Raw genomic sequence first — 20873 nt, 5'->3', positions numbered from 1 at the left:
ATTTTCATGTCACAACAACATTTGCAGACAGGTCATTGCCAAACATCTGACACTTTGTGGGATTTTCTTTTCTAATGAAACAGAATAAGATAACAGTATTACTTTTTCACTTCCAACGTGTAACTTTAACCATAGATCTTTTTCCCCCACAGTCTTCTTGTTTTTCTCTCTTGTTTTGTGTGCTCTCTACCTGCCTGAATTCCTCAACACCCCCCTTGGGATGAAAAAACTGAGCTGCTCCTATAAGCACCATGAAATATTCTCCATTATTTTAAGTTTGAAAATGCCAGAGAAATGTTAAGTGAAATTCTCCATACTCCTCTTATACAACACATTTGACCTCTAGATACCTTAAGAGCTTCATCCTCCAATGCTTTTAATTCTAATCCTTGCAGAGACAAAATTCATTGCTTGAATTACAAGAGTGAGTCTCATTAAGGCTAAAAACCAGTGACTCAGATAGCATAATGGATTAATATGTTGACCTTGCAATTTTAGAGCTTTACTTTCAAGTCTGACTGTGTAGTCATTTCAATAGTCAATCAATTGGTTAATACCAGCCTATCAGTGTTTTGAATCTGGTAGTTAGGAGATCATTTTGGCTAGTAATACCCTGTAAAACTTTAAACTGAGTACAAGAGTACACTTATTAACTCCCAAAGCCTTTCTTAAATGATCAAGATAAAACAAACAGGGTTTAATGAATTGCTGTGAATGTTGTAATCACTAATAATTGAATAATTTTGACAGACACTCTAATGAGCATCAGCATCTTGAAATTTACATTATATAAATATGATCATGATATAATACACAAATACATATATAAATAATATATTTCTGTATTTCACTAGCATAGAAAGACTGTAAATCTAATTAATCACATCTCAAGTAATGAAGTATGATGCTAACTGAATTCTCAAATTCTATTCTTTTGGTAGTCTTATGCTATCCTCTAGGGTGATACATACTTTTAGGATTATTTTACCCCGATAAAATAAATGTGTATGTGACTCAGCAGAACATCTGGAAATCTAAAGAATTATTACTTTTTTGCCCAAAACATGTTTTGAAAATTACTCCTTTCCTATTTATTTATTTATTTATTGTAGATGCCAGATATACGAAACCCAGAAGGAGCTCAATACAGTTCCCATCCTCAGATGGCAGCCATGAGACCAAGGGGCCAGCCTGCAGACATCAGGCAGCAGCCAGGAATGATGCCACATGGCCAGCTGACTACCATTAACCAGTCACAGCTAAGTGGTCAACTTGGTTTGAATATGGGAGGAAGCAATGTTCCCCATAACTCACCATCTCCGCCTGGAAGCAAGTCTGCAACTCCTTCACCATCCAGTTCAGTGCATGAAGATGAAGGCGATGATACCTCTAAGGTATGAATAAGTTATTTTTAGGACCTATAGGAGACCATTCTTAGGTACCTTCTTTGACCTGTGCTGGGTACAAGTTTATATCGTCCAAGTGAAACATTGGTGGGAGACACCTGCTTTGTTAATGAAGCATGAGGTTACAAACAAACTGGATTAAACCATCTTCTTGTCCAATTACACTTTAAAGTCCCTGAGAAATCCTTTAAATATAGATGTGTTAAGCATAAAAGTTGCTTGCGCCTACAAAAGTTCGGGCCTGTATAGTCAATGTACCATTTTAAGAAGGCAGTATACTGGGGTACAATGAAGGGTGTGTGTGTGCGTGTGTGTGTGTGTGTGTGTGAGAGAGAGAGAGAGAGAGAGAGAGGAGATGTTTGGTGATGATGTTAGATGAAACCTTTGTGGCCACCTGACCCAACCATTTCTTTCTTTTTTTTTTTTTTTTTTGAGACGGAGTCTCGCTCTGTAGCCCAGGCTGGAGTGCAGTGGCCGGATCTCAGCTCACTGCAAGCTCCGCCTCCCGGGTTCACGCCATTCTCCGGCCTCAGCCTCCCGAGTAGCTGGGACCACAGGCGCCCGCCACCTCGCCCGGCTAGTTTTTTGTATTTCTTAGTAGAGACGGGGTTTCACCGTGTTAGCCAGGATGGTCTCGATCTCCTGACCTCGTGATCCACCCGTCTCGGCCTCCCAAAGTGCTGGGATTACAGGCTTGAGCCACCGCGCCCGGCCGACCCAACCATTTCAAATTGAGGATGTGGAAAGTAAGTGCCAGGGATACTAGATGACTCCATTCCTCGTTGATTCATTGAATATCTTTTGTTAACTCCTTGCCAATATGGTTATTTGTGTGTCTGTCGCCAGCAGAGTCATTCTTTTAAGTTATCTGAATAAGAAGATGGGTTTTATGTCAGCCACTTTTTTTTCTTTTTACCATTGTGAGAATTTTGTTTTTGGAAAGTTAAACTATAAACATGCTACCAAAAGCAGCACTGTGCAATCCTGATATACATGGTTAACTTTCTAGTAACTCTGCTAATTTTTTTCAGTCTAGATAAATAGTGATTCATCAATTTATTTAGCCTGATGACAAAGATAAGATAGCTGCATTGACTATATTTTCCTATTTTTTGTATTCTTGATGTTCTGGCATTTGGAGCCTTAATCCTGGAAATTCAGAGCTAGCTAATTTTTAGAGATTGCAAACGACACTCCTGCTAGCCCCCTTTCTGTATACATGCCAACAATTCACAGCTGCATCCCAAACATCTCCTTTAAAAACTCTCACATACCAAGCCAGTGTTCCCTCTGCCCTACATCACCCCTAGGCCAAGTGTCAGACAATTAGGGATCACTCCTTATAGCCCATAGCCCACCAACGTTATTCAAACTATCCAGTCCTAGGCTTACTCAGCATGCCAGCCTGCTTTGCCCATTCCTGCCCACAAAATCCCCAGTAAAGGCTCGGGGCATGCTCTGTCTTCTCCCTCTTTCTGTCTCCTGACCAACCTGGGTAGTTCCCTATGTGGCCCTGTGTGCTATGCTGTGCTGTGCCTCCTCTTTTCAGGGATCTATGAGTGGAAACTTCTTCCTCACAATCATCATTTCCTTGTCTTCTGTCTTACCACACCTGATGAAACAAATCCCAAGTACGTTTTAGAACAGCTGCAGAACCTAACACTGCCCAAGCCAGTCCCTCCATCCTTACCATCTCTCCCTGTTGTCAGTGAGTCAGCCTCTCATGAGTTAGGTGAAACGGCAGGAGGAATCTAATTGATATTCATAAATAATTGACTGGGCTGCTGAAAGCCTTGCCTTTAGCTGACCATTTCCAGGGCAATAATTTTCTTCAGAAAATACAGGTTATTCCAATGGCTCCAGGTACTCATTGGCTGTTAGATTACACCTAATGGCCAATGAGTACCTGAACCCAAATGTGAACACCAATAATTTGTTTGTGGACAGTGATTTAGATGTTGATTATGCATGAATAATTCAAATCAATTTGCTAAACACAGATGATATGTACTTTATTGTAAGGGGAAAAATTAATGTACTCTCATAGTAAAGATCAATTTGTGTATCTGGATTGTGTCTTTATCAGTATTCATTCCTGACATTTCAGGAAATTAAATGCAAAATTAGTAACATCCTCTGACAGTAAATTGTATACTGCATTATTCCTAATTACAATAACATTTTTCACAGTCTTCCACTTGTATGAGTAGAAGAGTAGGTAGAAATCTGAAATTCATTAACATTCATGGGTTCTGCCATTTGCTATTAACCTGTTAGGTCCATATTTTATAATTTTGCTAAAGCATGAATTTACATGTTTCCATACTGATATGAAACTTTGCCAGTGGGTGTCCTCTCCAATCATTCAATATCCACATCTTGAAATAATTTATAATTCTTCATTAGTGGACTGTGTCAGCATTGCATAGTAAAATTCATATTCTATAATGATAGATTATTGAATTATCGATGCATGAAAGTTTAGGGATTGATTTCTAAGACTGCATCCATTAAAATGACTTTTCTATCTGCACAAACATTGACACAAAGTCATGTGAAGTTTAAGTGTATTTTCCATCTCAAGAAAAGTCACCCTTCATTCCAATTCTATACACTGTTCTTCACGTTGTCTCCAATTCAAATCCTCCTATTCATTTATTTGAGTTATATTATCATATTTATTTAAGCTAGAAAAATCCTCTGATGAAAATGTTAAAGCATTCTTCATTACCGTTAAGGATTAAACTGGATTTTTCCCTTTACATATGAGTAGGATTTATGTGGAAAGTTGTAGTGCAATAGCTCCAGTTAAATGTGAAATAGCATTAAGTCAAAAAGATCATTTAAATCATTTCTAACAAGTGAACTAAAAAAGAATATTTAGTTCCACACCAGAAAAAGCTTTTAAAGCTTTCCTCTTAACACTTTGTGCTGTCTTTAAGCAATTACATGTTGATTCCAGCTCATCTAATTGAACAATTAAATGAAATAAGTCTGTTTTGACAGAGAGGAATATTGTAAATACATCAGTAAAATAAATTATCACCTTATAAACACTACCCGTGATTTTGATTGCTAGGAAACTGTGTTGACAGCCTTAAGTCATAAATGAGACACAGTAAAGCATCAAAGAAACACAAACTTAGGCAGCTTGCGATTCTAAGCCTGTAATCCCGTATTTGTAATATAAGAGATACTTTAAGACACAAAAAGTATCTGGCATTACACGTATATTTTTGGCACAGTTTTCTCTTTAAGGAAATTATGGGTTAAGAATCACATTATATATTTTTCTATCCTTTTACTTTCTGCTTTTGTGTTGAAAATATCCATGTTTTATCTGACTGTCTCTTATAAATGTCATGTAGTTAAATGAGCTTTTACTTTAAAATGAAACCTTTACTACATTTACATTAATATAAATATGAAAATGGCTTATTTTTCTAAGTATGTTGCTTTCTGTTTATGCCGCAAATATTTTATGTTTCTTTTTTTCCTCATCTTCTTTAAGATTGCTCTTATTTTTCTCATTACATTATTTCCCATTTTGAGATTAGAGATTTTATATTCTTTCTCTTCTTTCAGTAGCTGTCCCTGGAATACAACTATATAAAAGTCTAAAATTTACCAGTATCTTTACCTTCTTTCTTAGATTACTTTAACTCCATACACCTTCTGTTCAGTTTTTACTGGGGGCTGTTATTGTTGTTCATTCTAACTATAGTTTAATTGAATTCTGTAGCTGAATAAACTTCATGAAACGCTATTTTAATTATTTTATGAAGTTATTTTTCCTTTGGATTTATTCACCTATATATTTCTTTCACCTGACATCTTTTTCTTTATGCCTTTAAAATGTTCTTTCATGAAGGTCTGCAGGTAACATGCTTACCTTAAAAAACACATTTGCTGGGTATAGAATTCTAGATTGACAGTTATTTTCTTTCAGCATTTTGAAGATATTATATTATTCCACTGAATCCTTGTTTTCACTATTGCTTTTGAGGATTTACTGTCTTACTGTCTTTCCTTTGAAAGTAACCTGACTTTACTCTCTGACTGCTTTTGAGATCTTCCCTTGTCTTTGGTGTCCTGCAGCTTCACGGTGATATGTATGGGTTTCTTTGCATGCATTCTGATTGTAATCATTTCTGTCTGTCAGCAATTTGGGGGAAATTTTTGTTCCTTATTTTTTTCAGATACTGCCTCTATCCCATTCTTGCTCCCTTCTTATGCTGTTATTCTGAGGGGATGAATATTAGACTTTCTCCTTTCCACAACTTTTTCATATTTTCTATTTCCTTGCCCCTCTGTATTACATTCTGATTAACATATTTTCCAGTTCATAATTCTCTTTTCAGCTATACCTAATCTGAAATGGTCTATTGCAGTTTTAATCTCAAATATTTTATATTTTTAGTTTCATTTGGTTCCTTCTCAAATGAGTTTGGACTTCTTTTTATAGTTGCTTGCTCTTTACCCATGTATTTAATCTCTTTTATTCTTTTAAGCATGTTAAACATATTTGTTTTATAGCTTCTTTTGCTAATTTCAATACATGAAGTATTCTGAAGTCTGAATATGTTGGTTTTAACAGCTTGTTTCATTTTGCTTTTTGTACTTTTGAAATGAGAATTAATATGTATTAGAACTTTGTAAGAATTCTTTTAGAGCTTGTTTAAAAGTGATTTCTCCGGGGATGATTTATATTTGTTTCTGCCACATATTTTGAACCATTACAATCAAGAACCACACTTGGCCTGAATTTTTTAGACCACCCACAAAGTGTATGTTCAGGCTACAAATCTTGCAAATGCTGGCTTTTGTTTGTGAATGAACACAAGAGATTTTGTTCCACTCTTCATTTGTATCAAAGTTCCAGAGCAGCCATTCTTGCATGTTCCAGTAGGTCACATACAAGGGAATGTTACTTCACCCTTGCACTGACGGTCTAATTCTTTTACCTCTTGATTTTAACAGGACCTCTCCCATTAAACATCTTGCTTTTGGCCAGGCATGGTGTTTGTCTTCTGTCTATTGCACTCTTAACTCAAATTCACACGAGGTTCAACAGTATCTTCAATATGAGAATTGCCTTTAATACGCTGCGTCTTCTCTGAGTTCGCTTAGTTTTTGCCTTTAAGAGTTTGTGACTAATTTGCTAGTTCATCAATGCATGTGCTCTGCCACACTAGACAGAAGCAGGAGGTTTTTTTCTCAAAGCAAATAGGATAAATCACTAGAGCAGCAATTAAATAAGCCTTGAGAGTAGGAGTTTTTATTTACCACTGCTCTGAAGACAAGAAGACTCCTGGAATAAAGTAGAAATGAGGAACAGACAGGTTTCTACAAATATTAAGTGAAATCAAACAGTGTTAGAACCAAATGTCACGTCACTTTATCTAACTAGCAGTGGGACAGAATACCTAAAACTGGGACTTGGAAGTCTGGTATTTTCATCATTGAACTGTGCTTATATTGTAACTGTTCACTTTATATAGTATAATGTGTATGATACTTTTAAAGAATTTATTAGACCACAGCAATTAAACTAATGTATGCCTCTTATTTATTTAAAATAAAAGTATCCTATTTGTTAAGGCTGAGCCTAATAAACTAGTTCAGGAGAAAATGATAAAATTTAGTCAGACAGTTAGTACCTGATTCCAAATCATCTTTCCTGAAATTTATTCAAGTAATAATTATGCCAGGATATAGACATACCCTAGATGACTGAGCATACTTTATTCATTTATGGAATAAAAACAAAATGAGACTTAACATAGCCGCCTGGCATTTTATTCAGCGGGACCCCACCTCAACAGCTTGCCTTCTCTGTAAGCCTGTAAAAGCCCTCAATCCAAAAGAATAAGAAGTAAACATATTTCCCTACATCAGCAAATTTAGAAAAGACCAAGTGGATCTCATAAAATTGATAAACTTAACCAGTAGGTATATAAAATAACAACCAACCTTTTTTCTCACTTTAAAGTGATTTTTCTGGACATTAGCCCAAACTTCCTATTTCACATAAGGCCACTGAGTGCCTTTGCTGAACTCATTCAAAACTCATACTCAGCTATGTTTGGCAGAATCAAAGATCCTTAAAAATGAAATTGCTTTACAAACTATGACACTGATACAATGCCCCACACTTGTGAATCATTTCAAAAGTATAGCACTTCATATGCATTTTTCTATAATTGATGTTTTGAGTCATAGAGCATATCGTTATTAAAGATAATAATAAACCCAATTGTAAAATGAAAGAAGTATTACAGCCTTGCTGATTTCACAGTAACTAGATGACTTACTTTCCATGCTTATTTGAATTTATTCTCATAAGGGGATTTTAGATGGCATAGTTTAGAAAAGAGAGAATGAATTTAAGTAGCAAAATTTTCACTCACTGAAACATCACAAAAAGTGCTGTTATATGCCCTGTTTCTATGGAGAGGAGTTTATAATATTTACTTTATATGATAAGAGTTATAAGTGGAGTTCTATGTTGTTTGTTCAGCCTATTATGCAGATGGTGCTTGATTAAAATCTATTTTAAACTACAGCGATTACTGCAAGATAGTGTGCATTAAACAGCTCTCCCAGCTCCATTAAAGGCTTTGGGACCGCAGCAGTTTATTTTAAATATGCTTATAGACGTTTCTAACTTCTCCAGGGACATTTCAATATCAGTGATTATCTTTCCTTGGTAGTCTTATCTCCTGTGCTCTGGCTTCTTAAGAAATACTATTATCTAAGCAACACCGTTAGCACATGCTTTTTTAAAGTGAAAGATTATTGTTTTCTTGTGATAAATAAGTTAAATACATCTCTATAATTAACCAATAAGACATGACAGGGGTGAATTACCAGAAACCTTCGGGCACCTCTAGGGATTTGAGAAATAAATCTATGTCTTACGAGTAAGTTACATGAAGCCCATGTATCTGTGTAAAACTTATGTGTAATATTTATTTATGAATAATAATTATTTAGGTATTTGTGCACTTATGTATTCATCAGTGCTTTAACTGATGGTGAAATCAGTCTGTGGGTAATCAGGGTGACATTTAGGGCCTGAGCTCATCCATGTTTTAGTTGCTATGATTTTCATACAATTTTTATGTGTATTTCAAATTTTCTTTGCCTCATAAGTCTAAGCCTTTGCCCGGTGCTATAGAATACCAGAGCAGAAATGTAGAATGATCCATTGCATGTAAAACACTGTACCGATGCTATGAAGGATGTGAAGATTAATGGGACTTGCTCCTTACTTTCAATGTGCTTGTCATCGTGAGAAACTCACATTTTTGCATTATATGGTTTCTTCCATATTCTAGAGATTATGATGGAATAAAATTTAACTCTCCAGTCTTAGAACCCTGGTAACTTTACAAATACGGTATGTACTCTCAAGCAGTGTCCTGTACAAAATACTGTACTGTCTAATCCAGTAACTGCTAGTCATGTGTGACTGCTTCCATTTAAATTTAACCAATTAAAATTAAATTTAGAAATTCAATTTCTCAGTTGTACTAGCCACATTACAAGTGGCCTAGAGCCGTATGTGGTTAGCAGCTACCCTTTTAGACAGGGCAGAGAGCATATCTATCATCCTAGAAAATTTTACGAGACAGTGTACTCTAGACTTTAAAAGTCAAGGCCTTTCGGAAAGTTAGGATTTAAAATTATAAGTTTCCATCCATCTATGCAAAAAGTCAGGATCCAGACAATACTCAAAATTAAGGTCCAGGGACAGATTATAAATCCATTTAGCTAATTTTTCTACCACAGTCATATTTATCATCATTGTGTTTATTCCAAATAGTTTGTGGTCATAAGAGCCAAGTATCTTTCAAAGTGCATCCGTTACTGACATGAAAATGGATCCAAATTACAGCAGCATTTCTGTCTTCAAGGAGGCTTTGGACACAACAGTGATCATGTGTTTTTCACACATGTGATGAAGCTACTTCCAAAAGTAGACCTTACAAATTCCCAGTTCATCACACAGAATCTAAAATGGCAGCTCATTTCTGCATCCTTTCCGCACAAGAAAAACAAAAAATAAAAAATAAGATCCCCACAGATCAGGGGGCAATGCCCAGTGTTCCTAAGACAAACAGCTTTATATTCCATAGAGCAAAACCCAACTACTTGGGTACATGAGAGATCAAACTACAACAAAACTATTCTAAAGAGCAAAGATATTATGAATACTTACTAGTCCTTGATACAAGAACATTGAGCAATATAATAAACAATTCCCTCCAAAGTACATTTTATCTCATAAAAAATAGAGATCTTTCATGCATAGTTTTTCCCCTTATGTAAATCTTCAGTGGAAGTCAGGGCATTGTCTTAGATATGGTTCAGTTCTATGAGGGCAATTTTATAAATGGTCAGAATATTATGATCCAAGAATCTAACTGTGGTGATCTAGTTTAGTTATTGAAGGAGAGGCAGTGAATCTTGAGTAATGAATATTTTATGTATATCCTTTAGATTGTTCTTCTCAGATGCCAGTTTTCTTGCATGGCAGAAAATTCCAACCAAGGTTAGCATGAGTATTTAAAGGGAAGGCATAGTGTGATGTTAACTGAAAGCAGATCAATATGTTCTTGTTTTTAGGCATGGCAAAGACAAAGATGGTGTGATCTGATAAGACTGACTGGTAGTCTGCTTTAATGGGGGGCAACACCATAGCTTTACAGTCTAGTGCCTCTCAGGTACTCAATCAGATATACAATGGAAGCCCCAGAGTTACACTCCCTAATGCATAAATGATGTCTCCTGAGCCTTGAAAGTGTGGAGGCAGAAGTCATGAAATACTTGCTTCTATTAAACAAAACTTTAAGCAACATTGCATTCAGCTAGCCCTCCAGGACAAACCAGGAAAATAGGTAAAGCCTCCAGGCAACTAACAAAATGGATTGGCTGCGTGGAATTATTTAGCGTTTTCTATAGGGTTGCTATCCATTGCCTCAAAATGATAACTGGTGGTTTTCGTACGATTGAGCGCCTCTTACTGGCAGTAACAAGTTCTCCTGCTTCTTCAGGACATCTCTAAAAGTAGGGCCTGTTGTCAAATGCAAGAGGATGACTGTCCTCCTATCTGTTACAGCAAGGAATCACACATCCACTAGATCTAAAGCCTGTACCATACTGTCCAAATACCAACTTTAAAAGGAGGTAAGCATGATGATCAGTGGTTCAAACAAAATTCTGCACAATGAAGGAAGGAAATTCTCTTACACCATTTTGTGCCACTGTAACAGAATACCTGAAAGTCGGTAATTTACAAAGGACAGAGATATATTTCTTACAATTCTAGAGGCTCAAGAGGCCCTTGGCAAGAGCCTTCTTGCTGTGTCATCCCATGGTAGAAAGCAGAAAGACAAAGAGCACATGTATGACAGAGAGCGAGAGAGAGAAAGTTGTCTTTTTTCTGTCTTTTTTGTTCTATCTAGGACCACAGCCTATTAAAGGGTGCCTGGCCACATTGAGGGTCTATCTTCCCCACCCAGTCTGCTGACTCACCCCAGTCACCTCTGGAAACCACCCTCACAGACACACCCAGAAGTAATACTTTATCAGTTCTCTAGGAATTCCTTAATCCAATCAACTTGACACCTAAAATTAACCATCACAAAAACTATTTAAATAATGTGGGGAAATCTTTTAATAAGAGCGTTTAAATTGCATGATAGGAAATTTATCTCTATGATTGACATTTGATTATTTTCCAGAAAGATTGATATAATCTGTAATCATGGAGATTTCAATGTGTCAGATCATTAATTTTTTAATTAAAATTTAAAATGAGTCTAGGTAATATTCCATATGAATAAGCATTCACTTATTTCTGTACTTTGTTCCCGATTTCTCTCAATCTTTGATGAAATATGAGGATTACTCTTTTTGTAGCTTTATTGAGGTATAATTGACAAATAAAGTTGTATGTATTTCAAGTGTACAGCATGATGTTTTGATATATGTGTACGTTGTGAAATGATTACCTACAATAAGCTAATTAACCTATCTGTCACCTCACTTTTTTAAAAATGAGAATGCTTTAAACCTGCTCTCTTAACAAATTTCAAGTATACAACACAGTATTCACTATAGCCATTGTGCTGTATATTAGATCCCCAGAACTTATTCATCTTATAACTGAAAGCCTGTATCCTAGACCACTCTATCTTTAATATTCTTCATTGTGGATCTTGTTGGCTCCTTTTTTCTCCTTTTAAATAAATATTTTATGATTGTGAATGTAAGAATGGCCGTGTTTACAAAATATTATCATTTTGCATTATTATTTTTATTACTACTATAACAAATGTTAAGCATTTACTATGTATCACATATCAGGTAGCACCATGATATGTGCTAGTGAGCAAAACCAGTGCCTTCATAGTGCCTACACGCAGACAGGAGTAGATCTAACAACCACATACATTATTGTATCATTACAAGTTTGATACATGCTATGAATGGAAATATACAGAACTAAATAAGCTTGACTTAAGTTTGAAATATCTTTGAGACTTGGAAATAGAGATGTCAATAACAGTTGTTTCTGTGTGTGCAAAACTCAGGGGAAACATGAACTTGACAACCATCCACCCACAGATAGTAATGGAAACCCTGCTTACGTGTGAGATTACCTAAGTGCGCTCACAAGAGAAGGGAGTTTACTGCAAAACAAATCAGGAATGCTACCAATTAATAGCCAGGTGGAAAAGGATGACCCTGAAATGATCCTGGAAACATCAGGGCCAGTGAGGTAGGAGTAGAACTCAGAGAGGGTGATGTTAGGGAACCAGTGGGAGAGAGGGACCTCACAGTGAGAATCAGGTAAGGGGGAGACACAAGCATCCACTGGATTCAGCAGTGTGGCCAGTGGAGATCTAATTGAGAGCTAAGTGACAGGAAAGCACGCTGAAGTAGGTTGCAGAGGTTGCATCAGGCCAGCACAGCCAACCATTTGGAGGAGTTTAGTTGTGAAAAGGAGAAAAATATGGCCATGGGTAGGCTTTGGGCACAGAAAAATTTTGCTTGTTTGTTTTGTCTCTCAGGATATCGAAATGCCAGTTGGAAGAGTAGAGTTCAGAGCGTGTGACTGAGGCCAGGCTCCCACCCCTAGGCATCTGCTTTAAACTGTGTAGAGTAAGACCTGGGCATCAGGGTATTAAAAGCTGACCAGGTGACTCTAATGTGCAGTCATGTTTGAGAAGCACCATTCTAGGTCATATATATGCCTATGTGTTTTAATACAGCATTGTTATGCCAGTTTGTCCAGTATCGAGCACCAGACATGCTGAGTCTCTGACAGATTTACATGGTGGCCAATGACTTCACAGGATCACCTCTGTGATCCATCTCAGGGAAGTTATCATCTAGCGTTAATCTACATTAGCTTGTCAACTTGGTTCACAGCATCCTGTCCCTCTGGGGTTCTTTGATCTGCTTCAGTAGACAATTTCAGAATGATAATATTTTTAGTAGATTGCTCAATAAAGACAAAGACAAAGAAATCACTTAGCTTTTTCTTATCTCTTTTTGGTATATCTTTCATACTGATTATAAGGTATCACATATTAATATTAAAGTATTTTCCATCCACTCATTCAATGAATTATTTTGAAAGTTTCTACCATGTCATAATTGATATTTGAATACCTTTTAAAGTGCTACACATATGTAAATATATACCATCTTAGTCATTATAAGATGGTGCCATACCTAGTTTTCACTAGAGGAAACAGAGGCCTGGAGAAATTAATTTAACCAAGGTAACAGCTAAAAATAGTAAAAAGAGGGCATGAAGCAAGGTCCTCTGAAATCATATCCACAGACCTCTCTGTACATCATGTTTCATCTCCAATGGTGGCAGTTATTTTACACAAATACCCCACCTAGCAATTTATCTAAATAAGATATATATTACATTATATCTGCAGAGAGAAGCCAACTACAACCACCACAATAGAAGGTGAGGGTACAGAAGCTGCCTTGACACTTCGTTAGTGGGCAAGGCATGTGGAAATTGAATCCTTCAGATGCAGCCCTATTTGTATTCATGTAGACTCATATTAATTTTAGAGCTGGAAATAAATCCTATCCACAATGCTTTATTTTAGAGGTGGATGAATTACTCTCACATCTAGTTAGTAACAAAGATAATATTCAAATGCAGCCATCTTAAATATGTTCAATGTGTAATCCCAGTTGTATCAGAATAACAATTACAATTATCAAAATATTCATACTTTAGGAACATGGGAGAAAATATAATCTACTTTTAAACTGAGTAAAAACCTGTTCTAGAACGCTCTAGAATCTAATTTCTGGAGGTGCACTCTCCAATATGGTAGCCATTTGTCATATGTAGCTATTTAAATTTGAAAAGTTAAAAATTTAGCTCCTGATTAACTCTAGTCACATTTCAAGTGCTCACTAGCTTCATATGGTTAGTGGCTGCCATATAGAATAGTGCAAATCGTAGAACTTTTCCGTCATTGGAGAAAGTTCCATTGGACAGCACTGATCTAGGGTCTAGACCATACCATTCTTTAAACCATGAGCATCGCTGGGTTTTCCTGGCAGCATTCCATAGACCTAGGGGCAAAGTCAAAAGCCATTTGAATTTATTTATTGGACATGCTGCCCCCAAGGTTTGAAAGCCGTAATTAGAAAGACAAGGATGGCCAGGCACGGTGGCTCATGCCTGTAATCCCAGCACTTTGGGAGGCCAAGGCAAATGGATCATCAGGTCAGGAGATCAGGACCATCCTGGCCAACATGGTAAAAACCCATCTCCACTAAAATACAAAAAATTAGCCAGGTGTGGTGGCACGCGTCTGTAGTCCCAGCTATTGGGGAGGCTGATGCAGGAGAATCGATTGAACTCAGGAGGTGGAGGTTGCAGTGAGCTGAGATCATGCCACTGCACTCCAGCCTGGCGACAGAGCAAGACTCCATCAGGAAGGAAGGAAAGGAGGGAGGGAGGAAGGGAGGGAGGGAGATAACTTCCTTAGAAGAAAACAAGTTAGATTGTTCATCCAATGGTGTTACTACAAGAGAAATCTGCTGTTGACACAGTTACAGTGTAAGAGAAAAAGTTAGGAATGTTAAGGGATTATATTTAATAGTGAATAATATAAAAAGAGCCAACTTTTTTTAAAAGCTAGGTAAGTGGGGCCGGGCGCAGTGGCTCACGCCTGTAATCCCAGCACTTTGGGAGGCCGAGGCGGGTGGATCACGAGGTCAGGAGATCAAGACCACCCTGGCTAACACAGTGAAACCCCGTCTCTACTAAAAATACAAAAAAATTAGCCGGGCGTAGTGGCGAGCGCCTGTAGTCCCAGCTACTCGGGAGGCTGAGGCAGGAGAATGGCGTGAACCCGGGAGGCGGAGCTTGCAGTGAGCCGAGATCGCGCCACTGCACTCCAGCCTGGGCAGCAGAGTGAGACTCCGTCTCAAAAAAAAAAAAAAAAAAAAAAAAAAAAGCTAGGTAAGTAAAGTTGGGAGTAGGATGAATATGAAGACTACTTGAAATATGCAGTTTCATCTGGGAAAAAATAAAAACAATAACAAAGCAATATGTCCCTTAGAAAAGCCTGTGTTTGAGTGATGTGAATGGGTGAGTGTATGTGTCTAAGTCTCAAAGGAAAACAACAATATATCTTGTCCCCAAATTGTCTCAGTTCCCCTATAATTCTATTTTTACTTCTCTTTCAGATCAATGGTGGAGAGAAGCGGCCTGCCTCCGATATGGGGAAAAAACCAAAAACTCCCAAAAAGAAGAAGAAGAAGGATCCCAATGAGCCCCAGAAGCCTGTGTCTGCCTATGCGTTATTCTTTCGTGATACTCAGGCCGCCATCAAGGGCCAAAATCCAAATGCTACCTTTGGTGAAGTCTCTAAAATTGTGGCTTCAATGTGGGATGGCTTAGGAGAAGAGCAGAAACAGGTAAGGGATTCTCAGCGGGGTGGGAATCCACATAAGCTGAGATGGTGCAGTCTGAAGAAATGGCTTGCCAGGGCTTCTAGTAAATTCTTTAGATTCCAGAACAGATGCTGAGAATGTGTCCCCATCCAAACCAGACTTTCTGAGATGTTCACATAATGTTGTACTCCTTTATTACTCCTCCATAAATAGCATGTTGATTCCTTTGTTTCAAAGTTTATATAGTGTAGAGACTTTTAGAAGCACTTTTACATATCTCAGCCAGGATTGCATTATTCCTTAATGTTGCCAATGTGAACATAAAGACTGAAAAAAAAAGTCCTAAAAGTATTTTGAAAATTGTCCACACCTCTCTCCAGCACTTACTATTTACCATTTTGTCATCAAAACCCTCTTTGCTCTTTGCTAAATGAACCTCAAATTCAAGGGTTTCCGCCCCTAGCCATTCCCTAAAGACTGCCGGGGGCTGTTATTCAATCCCCCATATGTTTTTACACCATATTTTTAGGCCGTGTTAAATGGGACCAGATGCCTGGTTTTTTCCTTCTCTCATGTATTGCTGTGGTGTGACTGAGGACCATGCTTAGGGAAGGTCACGTGAGACACCACGGACACGGCACAAATGGCTCAGAGGTCTTAAAGAGGACTGGAGTCACAGAGAGAGTGAGGGTTCAGTGAGAGGATGGAGCACACCTAAACAAAGAAGCAATGTTGATCCCACATTTCTAAACTAGGAACTAGATGGCCATGGTCACCGTCTAAAAAAATCTCAGCATCACAAAGAAAAATTTAAAAGCATTCTCATTAAAATAAGTGATTGAAATAACTATGTAGATGCAGTTTCAGCCACTGCAGAATTCTGAATTGCATTAATGATGAACTAGTCTCATATTTTATTCTTAGAGACATCAATCTTACCTTATCATATCCAGGAATTTTATAAAATACAGAAAAGCCCACACCTATTTATGCATCTATAAGGATCTATATATTATGTTGATATTATATATTAATATCTGTAAGGTATAATGTCTTATAGTTTTCAAAGCAGTTTTGCATGATTTATTTGATTTGTTCTACTCAATACTCATAGATATACAGGGAAATTATTACCCAAATTTTGCAGATTACAAAATAGGGCCATATTAATTAAATTCATTCATTTGTTTATTCAACAAATATTTGTTGAGCACGTATGTGCCAGGCAGTGTTCTAGGCACTGAGGATAGAACTGACAATAAGACAAACAGAACGCCATTGTGTTGAATGATTTATCTACAATTACATACCTGGTACATAGAATTACCATGAATAAAACTTGTCACTCAACTTACAATGCTTTTCCTAACAAACCCTATGAAATCAATGATGGGGATAATGACAAAACCAGTTGCTAAGGAAACATAGAACTTGCTCTTTCAGGTCCCTCCATTCTCTCTTTTCTGTAAGTCAAAACTGTCTTCTGCTATCTGAAATCTCTAGTATTTCCCTACATCCTTTTCAAGATTGCCAGCCTGAAGGGGTACTGTCCTAGGAAAACACACAGACCTGCCATATGGAGCTCTGTGTTGCAAGAGTTTTCTTTAAGAACAGGAAACGCACCACCGAAACGTTCTCTGCACACTCGATTAAAATGCCCACTCACCATAAGAGGGTAGTTGACATTGTATTATGGGATTCTAATTGAAACCTAACATATTATTGCAGAATTTTAAAGCTAGTTTCTATTCTAACTTGGGTCAGTTTGCTCTCACACTGCCAAACCTGAGGTGTGGTTCCCAACTGATGTTGGACAATCAGGGCGAATTGTACAGTGACTTCACTTCTCCATTCAGCAGAGCCTCACTGAATGAGAAACTAAGTGTATTCCAACCAGCAATCCCAACCCCCTCCCTGTTCCCTTAATGTCACCTTAAGGCCTCCCTGCTCCACCCATGATGCCACGTATGAAGACGTAGCTTGCTCTCTGCTCCAGTAAGCCCTCTGTGCGTTCTTGAATATGCACCTGGCTTCAGTACCATAAACTTTGTTGCTTTGTGAGACAAAATTTCCTGGAGAAAGCATCCCAAAAGCAATTCCCTTCCCTAGGGATTGGGTACAGCAATTCTTGTTTATCTGAAGACACATGATTCCCCTGTGAAGGCTCAGCCCCTCTTCCCTACCTAAGACTCAGTGACTGAACTGGGAGTATCGTTTCAAGGCTCATTTGTGCCTCTTTAGTGTCCACTTTGCCAAACACTTCATTTCTGGAAACATCAATTGCCTGCTCTGCCACTCACCTTACTTCTCTTATCTATCATCTGACCCCAGTTACATTTCATAATTATTTTCCATATTCAAGAGCAGTGGTTTTTAAAGAGGGAGGTCTGCAAAGGCCTTCCCTAGCCCATGACTGGTTCTTTACATTGTCAATATTAAAAAATAAATCCCCGTTCTCATGTTTCTGATGGAAAAGAGTAATGTTCTTATGATGAAAATCAGGTAGTTCCTCAAGGCAGTAAATATCAGGCAGCAGGTTTCTTCCCACTAATTCTATTATACTCTTTATTTTTAATATAGCAAGAGGAGAATATTAAGGTAGAATATTTTGCATTCATTTTGTCTGATCATCAAAGTTATTTACAGACCCAAAAAGTATAAGATTCACTACTGTCATGTTAAAAAGAGAAGTCACTCCCATTTTCCCATTCTGGCATTCAGAATCGAGGCTGGTCTCCCTAATGTGGATATAATTATGATTATGTACAAAGCTTTTTAATTGCTTACGTATGATGGCAAATATTTTTCTCTTTCTCTTTTGTATGTTACTCTCTTGCAGGTTTCATATGTTGCCTAGTTTAGTAAGTAACTTGTAATGAGTCTACCTTTGGGTTGTCTCTCAATGAAAATAGGGTTTGGGAGAGCAAATTCATTTTATAAAGGATAAAGTTATATAATAGTTGACATATAAATCATTTGGTATCATAAAGCAATTTCTCAATCAAAATCCACTTGCTAAACAATTATGCCAAGATTGAGAGAAATAAATTTTTTATCTTACAAAAGTAAATATTTTAAAATTGGAACACTTGTTTAAGAGTTACCGAAACAAGGCATTGGGATGACCAAAACAGTTTTGGTCACTCTAAAATGATTTGTCCCCATGCTGTATGCTCCTTTGACTTCACAGAAGTCCAACGTGGCCTATCATTTGCAAGTAAAAGATGATCTTGCTTAATCAAGAGAGTGAGGCTGCAGATTATGCCAAAAGATATGGTGTAGGATACACGTTGGATGCAGGCCTGTGCCAGAACCAAGCAGGGAGAGGGTCAAATTAATGAAATCAGACACTGCTTACAAAAGGGAGCACACTGCACCGGCTGGACCACCGCTCTGCTGCTTCGCGGCAGCCCTTCTCTAGCAGTTTGCTCGAGTCATCAGCAGAGCAAACGTGCCTGCCTGAAATGCACATTTGGGCATCCAGAAAATTTCAGCAAAATATCCCAAAGTGTTATAATAGTAGATTACCACCTGTTCTCTCCCTTTATGTTAACTCATTGTGCCAACATACAATAATATCTCCGTTTCAAACTTAATTGTGTTTTATTCTCATTTAATATTCAAGTTGGGGAGCACACATACTGCTATGTATTTTTAAAAGAACATTCCTGGAGCAGATTCGAGGCATACTATTAAAATTCAAAATTTTGGACAAATATGCGTGTTACAGAACCAACCATGTGATGCTGTTGGCATTGTGTAGGCAGCTGGTTCCGGTGGAAGGCTAAGATTTCATGTGCCACAATTGTCCCAAAATCCTGTTGTCATCATAGCCCACAATTATGAACAGCTACAAATATAAACACAAACTGGGAAAAATGGACAAAATTATTGATGACTTACTGGGGGCCTCAGAAAATTACAATATTTAAGGAAAAACGGCTATTAGTGAGATTACAATTGAATGTTTTCTTGACAGCCAGAGGGAACATGACTAATAGAGCTGCTGTGTGTTTATATCACATGCTTCCTCATTGTGGAGTATAGGCGGGAGTAAGAAGCCACTGCAGAAGGGCAGATCTTTATTTTCAGAATCCATGGTGAGTGAGAAACAATATGTACTTTGGTTTCTGTGAAGAATCTTTCAAAGAAGAGAAATCAAAAGGAAGCTGAAAGAAGCGATAAAAATCCTCAAGGAACACAAAACCTCCCTTATGAATCATTCCTACCAAAGCCACTGAACAAACTCCACATATCAGAGATCTCCCCATTTTAATACTTTGGAAGATGGTACTGAATCTGGAATGGGAGCAGAATTGTGTTTGGGATTCCAGCCGGGGGTTTTAAATGCTAATGACTCGTAAGACAATGGAGAGCCCATTTCAGAAGCATACTAAGTTGTTTAAAAGGCACCAGATGGAGAAGGAAATAAAACATAAGTATTGCTGTGATGTTGGTCTCTGCTACTTATCTTTCACTGACTGGAACCTACAGAGAAAGAAAAATAATAAGTTAACAATATCACACCCTTTGTATTAGGATCCTTGGAGTTTCAGCAACCCTCAGCATCTTTTTTATGAGGTCCCAGCTAAATTTCCTGTCTACCTCCATTATTTCTGAACTCTCTGATTCTGGTCATTGTAGTGGAGGATCTGGGTTCACAGTGACAATACAGAACAAATAAAACCCTACAAAATAAAAGAGCTCGTCCCACTTTGAAGCAGAAAGGGTTGGTCCAAAGAGCTATAAAGTGTTCTTGGGTCCTTTTTAGCCACAGCAAGCCGGCTCCTAAGTGAAAAAGGAAAGTCACCTTAAATCAGAACCAGATGTAAATGACTAAATGAACCTTAAGTTCCTAATTGGAGACACAGTCGGGCTGTAAGACATTTAGCAAATTACAAACAAAATGTTCTTGTTTACATTACATTAAATGGCTTTAAAGCTGCAGCCAAAGAGCTAAATAAACATGCTGTTTTGCTAAAAATGGAGTGGAAAGCCTATTCAGAGTTTAGCGTATTCAGGAGAAACCACAGCCCACGGTGCCCAGAGCGTGTATTTTTGTAAATGCTAGCCCTGTCGTGGAAGAGGGGAGTGGATTTACCTAGAGATCCAGAACCTAATGAGCAGATCTCACTTGCAGGGAAACTGTTTGAATACTGTTAACATATGCCTTCTTTCAGGATGCATAATTCATATCCAAGGATATTAGCCATAGCAGTTCAGCTGAATAGCAACACCTCATTATTTTATTCCTCAGTATTTATTCCTATGTTTGACGCCTCATGAAATTACTGTTAATGTGTTTATATAAGGGCAGATCTGACACAAGTGGGAAGAATGTAATTTCCTACTCATTCTTTCCTGCTGCTGTGTCCTCTTCCCTGGTAGAAGTGGCAAGTGTAAATAGTTAATTTGCTTCAATTATGAGCCTGTCCTGCTAAATTAGAAGCAGCAGGGATATGAAGAGCCAGAATTATACTTATGAGGCAGCTGACAAATCCTCTGAGCCCACAG

At 37.6% G+C, this 20873-nt stretch overlaps 1 protein-coding gene across 3 annotated transcripts in view; it reads left to right on the top strand.

The window, feature by feature from the left end:
• TOX (thymocyte selection associated high mobility group box) overlaps nt 1–20873 on the top strand; it is a 313539-nt gene that overhangs the window by 265833 nt on the left and 26833 nt on the right. For all 3 annotated transcript variants that reach the window (XM_045399104.3, XM_005563383.5, XM_065519253.2), the window contains 2 exons: nt 1113–1394; nt 15153–15383. In XM_045399104.3, coding sequence (XP_045255039.2) covers nt 1113–1394; nt 15153–15383 — 513 coding nt within the window. The remainder of the gene's footprint in view (nt 1–1112; nt 1395–15152; nt 15384–20873) is intronic.

Source organism: Macaca fascicularis, chromosome 8 (genome assembly GCF_037993035.2).
Source record: "Macaca fascicularis isolate 582-1 chromosome 8, T2T-MFA8v1.1".
Classification (NCBI taxonomy): domain Eukaryota; kingdom Metazoa; phylum Chordata; class Mammalia; order Primates; family Cercopithecidae; genus Macaca; species Macaca fascicularis.
Note: the sequence above shows the minus strand (reverse complement) of the source record. Positions and strands in the feature narration are given on the sequence as shown.